This window comes from Coffea eugenioides, unplaced genomic scaffold, assembly GCF_003713205.1.
Source record: "Coffea eugenioides isolate CCC68of unplaced genomic scaffold, Ceug_1.0 ScVebR1_79;HRSCAF=401, whole genome shotgun sequence".
In the NCBI taxonomy this organism is placed as follows: Eukaryota; Viridiplantae; Streptophyta; class Magnoliopsida; order Gentianales; family Rubiaceae; genus Coffea; species Coffea eugenioides.
This window is the reverse complement of record NW_020864670.1, coordinates 1-6,713: the sequence shown is the minus strand read 5'-3', so window position 1 is coordinate 6,713 and position 6,713 is coordinate 1. Positions and strand designations below refer to the sequence as shown.

The window sequence follows — 6,713 nt, the reverse complement described above, 5'->3', positions numbered from 1 at the left end:
ATAAGGCTCAGAACATTTTTTCTGTAACACCCAATTTAGTCCTTAAAGACACAAATTGATCTAGCGGAAGAGCTTTTGTGAGTATATCAGCGATCTGTTCTTTAGAACAAATAAACTCAACACGGATTATCCCCTTTGAGACAAGATCGCGAATGAAATGATGCTTAATATCAATGTGCTTAGTCCTAGAGTGTTGAATGGGATTTTTTGTTAGATTAATTGCACTGGTGTTGTCACAGTACATGGGTACACATTCATATACTAAACCGAAATCATTTAATGTGTTTTTCATCCATAACAATTGAGCACAACAGGCACCAGCAGCAACATATTCAGCTTCAGTAGTGGACAGTGAGATAGCATTTTGTTTTTTACTAAACCAAGAGACCAAGCAATTTCCAAGAAAGTTGCATATACCAGTAGTACTTTTTCTATCTATTTTACAACCTCCAAAATCAGCATCAGAGAATCCACACAAAGGAAGTTCATAACATTTTGGATACCACAAGCCATAATTTAAGGTTCCTTTAAGATATCTCAAGATTCTTTTTACTGCATTCAAGTGTGATTCCTTTGGACAGGATTGAAATCGAGCACATAAACACACAGCAAACATGATGTCAGGTCTACTAGCAGTTAAATAAAGTAAACTTCCAATCATACCTCTGTACTTCTTCTCCTCACTGGATCCAACCTATGATCATTCTATTACTAATTTGCAGATACATTGTCAACTGAATGAAGTCCATGTCCTTTTAGGTTCAGGAGGGTCAATGACGACAACTCCACCATCTGTTAGTCCCAGTGCAAATTGGTTTGGCTTTTGTGGATGAGCGGCAACAACAGTTGGATGCACACAACAACTGCATCCACAAATTAGATTGGAGAAGTATTAAGTTGTTGTACAATATTGAGACTTGAAGGTGGAGACTTTTAGCACCACATGCACAGGAATTTAAATGCATTGTCATATTCATGTCATTTGATGAATACAAAATATATGCAAACTACGTAAAGGAATCATGAAAACTCGGTTTACAGGATTCCTAGGATGATTAAAGTGATAGATGCAGCCATGTCTTGGATATCTAATTACACCATGCACTATTGCAGCTTTCTTGAGCATTCACATGGTAACTGGTGCTAGCGATGAATTGAATTAGTATTCATTAAAGCAATGAAAATTGATAGATGGCAAAGTTAGCTTAACCTGTAAACTCTGACAAACTTAAAGCAGTGAATACTTGAGATTTGAGCAATGAGCAAAAGAAGTAATGCAGTCAAAGTAATCTCAATGAGAAAGCTGTGATCTAGTTAGTTGTTCAATTCAGCTATAGGTACCTGAGCGTAGGTGGAAGGTAAACAGAGGGATCAAGCTCAAATCTTGGACTGAGGTCGGAAGCTGCCAGTATCATAACAATTCCATCTCTCATGACCACATATACAAGCTGGTCATCACATGACAGTGTTGCATATGAAATCCGTGCACAAAAATCACCAATCATCCACTGTAGCATATAATGAGAAATCATATTAACAAGTTAAAACAAGAAAAGAATCATTAGTATTTAATTTTTCCACTTGGCAGGGGGAGGGTGAAATGCCTGGTTCACACGTCGCAGACTTGTTGTTTCGTAGATTGCAAGTTGTGTCTCATGGACAGCAAGAAAGTGTTTTTGATCCTGGTGAAATTGGACAGCAGTCTCTGAAGTTTTTGATGGCGACCACCCATTAGAAATCTGCAGTGATGTGCTTTGTTTTTTCTCCCATGTATTAAAATCCCATACAATGATCTGGAAGAACAAGGTAAGGATACGCAAATATGAGTTGATGTGTAAAGGAACTTTGCAGAACAATTGCTTCGGGAAATTATCATCAATGAGAGGTAGATTACAGCTTTAAAGAAGTGAGCAGACTAAGGTACTCAGTTTATTATCCTCATGCCAGCCTATCCTACCTTTTGATTCTTGACTCAATTGTAATTCTGACACCAGATACCCTGGAAGATACCAGATTTATTTTCAGAAGCAAGGAAGTCTCTTTGCTCTGTTCTTTCAAGTGATCATGTATGAGAGCAGCATTATTTGAGCTAATTACATTGAACACTTCTTAGATGCTTGTGCATCTCAATAGAGGGTTGCTGGCTTAAGAGAATAAAATCCAGATGGATTAATAGGAAAATCTTGAGCTTAAAGGAGTGGATAATTTGTATAAATTGGCTATTAAAGAGATCTATCACATAAATATTTCACAGGATGTGGGGTGACATCTCAGTTATGTCAAACTGACCTGGGTATCTACTCCAGAAGAGACCAGTACTTTCAATGTAGTGGAGAAGGCTAACCCAGTAATCCTTTTAGAGTGTCCATTAAGCTTGTTTATGGCCTGCAAAGGGAAAAACAATTTGACCACATATACTAATTTTCAGTTGAAAAATCTTCCCATGGATGAACTGAATGATATACCTCATTCCGACGCAAATTGTAGATCACTATGGTTGAATCATCCATGCCAATAGCTGCTATGTTGTTATCTGGCGGATAGAAAGCCATACAGGAAGCCGCAGGTGGAGACCGCAGGCAACTTCTCATTCTCTGCAATTATATTTAGAAAAATTCAGACTAAGATGTTGTAATCATTAGAAATGGTGCAATAGCCAATAGCCAATAGCCAAAAGTATACTGGAATTCCTCCAAGGATTTATTTCTGCAAACAATCAAGAATGTGGCATCATTCAAATTTATTTATAGCTGCCATTTAGACCCTAGATTATTGATAAAGAAGCTCTCATATTTTCTCGAGTTATTAGTAATTAGTCTAGAGTTTAAACTACAAAAATCTTGAGCATTTCCTAAAGCAGCTAAGTTCAATGGTTACCTTAAATGTCATTGTGTTGAACAAAGACACCATTTTTCCTGATGCTGATAGGAGATAAGAGTCATTCTTGGATAATGCAAAGCAGGGTGATATCGATTCAAAGTTATTGTCAGCAAGGTCATTGATCATTAGGAATGCTTTCCTTGGTTGCAATGATTGAGGGGCATGATTTGTGGTTGCCTGAAGCAATGAACACATTTCTTAATAAAAGAACATGTAACAGTTGATCTTTGGCAAATTTTATTCCTCACTGTCTTAAGGGTAAGCAAGGGTAGTATCATGACCTCAAAGCAAGCAATTATAATTTCTTGTGGAGTTAAGTAAGAATCAGATAGAGATGCTGAATATAAAGAAGCCATTACGCATCTAATTACCTACCTGGAAGAAGTTAAATTCATTTTCCAACCATCTCCAGAGAAGATGAATGCCATCTGCTGCTAAAGCCAATATTCCATTACATGCATTTGTATATGCTAACCTGCATATCTGCAAGTGTTGTATGGGAAGCTAATCGTTAACTTTTGGGGCTTCGACTCTTCAAGAAGAAAAAGGAAAACAGGAAATGCAAAAATCCTAAATTTAAAGGAATTATACCAAGGGAAAATACTGTGGTGAATAAAACCAAATACACATAATATTTGTGTAGATAATAATTCCCATTTTTACACATTGTCAAATCATACGGGAGCCACAATGCAGCAGTGCTGCATGTTTTGCAGTTGAAATTGACTCAATTCAGTTATATCTCATCATAGCTCCATGTAGTGAATCTGCCAGAGCACAATTCAAAGTCTGAATTGGAAAAGAACAAATTTAAGATTGTACAAAATTTTGACCTTTCAATTATCTGTGGAATAAAAGTAATCAAGGAAGGCAAGATTTTTTTTGATGCACGAACTTCTAAAACTACAAATTTTATGGGACATTGGATGCACCGTTTCAGTTAGCACTAAGGGTGGAGCGGAGCGGAGTAATGCATATTCTGGAATAAGTATTGATTTTGAATGACACTCGCAAAACTTCTTTCTGATTTTGCCATGTCATAATGATTACAGAAGGCATTGCCCAGTATGGCACTCTTGAACCTGAGAATGTTAACCAATTGTCAACATGGAAACCATGCCAATCCTGTCATGAAGTTTGTAAAATTTGAGACAGGAAGATTCAGAAGCAAAGACAGAACCAGAAGTAGAAGCCTAAAGAAAGAGTTATTTAGAAATTAAAGAAAACCAATCAATCTTATATCAAATCATGATGGTGAGGCTGTTCATGCTATTTCTTATTCTAGACAATTCTTCAAGGAAGACTAGTACATGACATAAACATACCTTGTTTGTCTTGACTTCAGAAGGAAGCCTCAAGGATTTGCAGAATGAAACTTGAAGAATTTTTGAACATTTTTGACTGTTCAGGGCCTTACTCAGCTCCAAAGGTACTTGAGGTTTCATTTTTGCTTCCTGTTGCAAATCATTCAACTCTTGTTATCAGCTTGGGTGGAGTACTTAATTCTATCATATGCTAGGTGCTTCGCAAAAGAAAGATAAATTTGAGTTTCCTTCATCAGAAGACTTGATGCAGAATGAACATTTAAAGAAACATTCACAGGCGTACACACCATTGGGACGCTTTTATCCTGAACTGTAACTCCTGGAGAAGTTGGACTGGGCCCAATGCCGAGCTGCACAGTATTACAACCAATAAGCAGAATGTACTTTTCTTGCAAAATGTAGAAACAAATTTTAATTTCTGACCTTTTGCAATGATTCAGATAGATACCCAGTAGAATCAAAAGATTTAAACTTTGATTTCTGGAGCAATTGACAGCCAACATCATTTGCCAAGATTTTGATCTTATTTTCGTCAGCAAAAGTGGCCAGGAGACTGCCTTGCTTGTTGAAGCAAACATAAGGGGTTTCCTTAAAAATAGAGAAGCAGCCAGAAAAGTAAATCAAAGCTCCTACATATCAATGATATCTGAAAAATAAAAACACAATTAACTACATAAGACTCCAAACATGAATAAAGCTCATACTGGTAACCCTCCATCTGCATCGACAACGTTTAAAACTTGAGCATTGTCCATGTCCCAAACTTTGATTAGGTGTTCATCACCTGCCACCAAAAACTGGTTTCTGCTTGTGCTGAATTGGACTACACCGGCCGAAGGTTTGCTGAGTCCATGGTAGAACCTAGTTATATAACCTTCAGTCTCGTTCCATTCTACCATGAATGATTCTCCATCCTTATTTGTCCCACATGAAAAGAGCCTGAGACGGTTTCAAAAATACAGTCAGGTGAACAATTTGACTAAAAACAGTGTATGGTTCAAGGAGGTTACCTTTTACCATCAGCACCATAAGCCATTCTCATGCAAGAATTACCAGGTGCATCATATGCTACTCTTGCTCCCATATTTTCAAATAACCATGCTTTAATCTCACCATTTGTTGATGTGGAAAGTAGGAGCTGTTGCATGTTAAGCAACACAAAATTAACTAAATCAACAGAAAAGATAAGTAAAATTTGATAACAAAGGGAGAAATAAAGCGAGTCTTGACATTATAAGGTGGAACCCCATACATGGATATCCTCTTTGACATGGGGGCATATTGAGTAAACCGGAGCACTATGGCCTTCAAATGTATAGTGTTTGGATCCACTCTTAGTATCCCATACCTTGAATTAACAATCATAACCAATTTGTTATAAATCATGCATGGTACAATTTTAACAATTAACTACTTATGGAGAGTATATCTACCCGAATGGACATGTCATCCCCACAGGTTATGACAAGAAGTTGATGATGAGGCAAAGAGAATGCGAGATCATTTACAGCACCCACATGAGCATCAATCTGGCAAGTCAAAGTCATTATCAGAAGCCAAATTACATTAAAGCTTTTAGCTGAATATATAAGAGACATCTACCTCCAGTTGTTTCTCAGCGTAATTAGCATTAACATGATAGGAATACAACTGCACGATGTTTTTGGAGTACGCAACACCTGTTTATGGAGTCATTCAAATTCAGGAATTCAATAGAACACTGGACTCAAAATGGGCAGATATAGAAATTAGTTCCTATCCTGTCCACTTACCAAAGACTGATCCATCTGGGCTCCATAATACACGATTAACTGACATATGTGGATCTTTATCTAGATCATTCTAGTGATGAAAGAACAAGATTCCGGATCAGAATCTTAAGCTCACACCAAAATGAATGATAATATGTGCAAATAATGATCCTAGGGTCATTTTACCAGTAACAACATTGAGATGGCCTCTCTGTTCCAAATCATAAACGCATTTCCAAACAACTTTACTTCAGAAGAGATATCCCACACTTCCACATCCCCAATACAATTTCCAACTGGGAAACAAAGCAGTACATATAAGTTCTGGTGGAACAGATGCATCAGAGCAGAGAAAACACTTTCAATAATAAAAGTTTATATGTACGAATGAACCTAATAGAGTAGAATCTTTAGCAGGATGAAAGTCCATGCTAAAAGTTTATATGTACGAATGAACCTAATAGAGTAGAATCTTTAGCAGGATGAAAGTCCATGCTGCTTGGGGAGGAATTCATGTTCATGCAACGCTCAACAGTATTGGGGAAGTCAGCAGGAAGCCTAAATTTTAAATGTTGCCTTTGCATGGGAATACTTCTCTGTGGCACCATCTGTATTAGCGCAAATACAAAAAAGGAAAAAAATCGTGATGACTAAATGTATAATGATAGCAAAGATGGCAAAGAAAGTATATCATATTCCAAGTTCTCGAAAGTTTGATGGAAGGAGGTGTCCAGCAATATTTATTGATGACAATGAT

The 6,713-nt window shown here is 37.0% G+C and overlaps 1 protein-coding gene across 1 annotated transcript; it reads right to left on the bottom strand.

Annotated features, from left to right (window-relative positions):
- Positions 1-721: 721 nt before the first annotated feature.
- On the bottom strand, positions 722-6,564 carry LOC113758948 (topless-related protein 1-like). Its single transcript, XM_027301620.1, has 18 exons — positions 6,414-6,564; positions 6,143-6,252; positions 5,978-6,047; positions 5,808-5,884; positions 5,639-5,734; positions 5,458-5,553; positions 5,216-5,343; positions 4,910-5,144; positions 4,629-4,793; positions 4,493-4,555; positions 4,206-4,334; positions 3,256-3,363; positions 2,878-3,057; positions 2,466-2,594; positions 2,290-2,385; positions 1,605-1,793; positions 1,342-1,508; positions 722-863 (listed from the first exon to the last, which is right to left on the bottom strand). Exons 1-18 carry the CDS (start codon positions 6,562-6,564, stop codon positions 731-733), a joined length of 2,322 nt encoding a protein of 773 aa, XP_027157421.1. The 3' UTR covers positions 722-730.
- Positions 6,565-6,713: the final 149 nt, after the last annotated feature.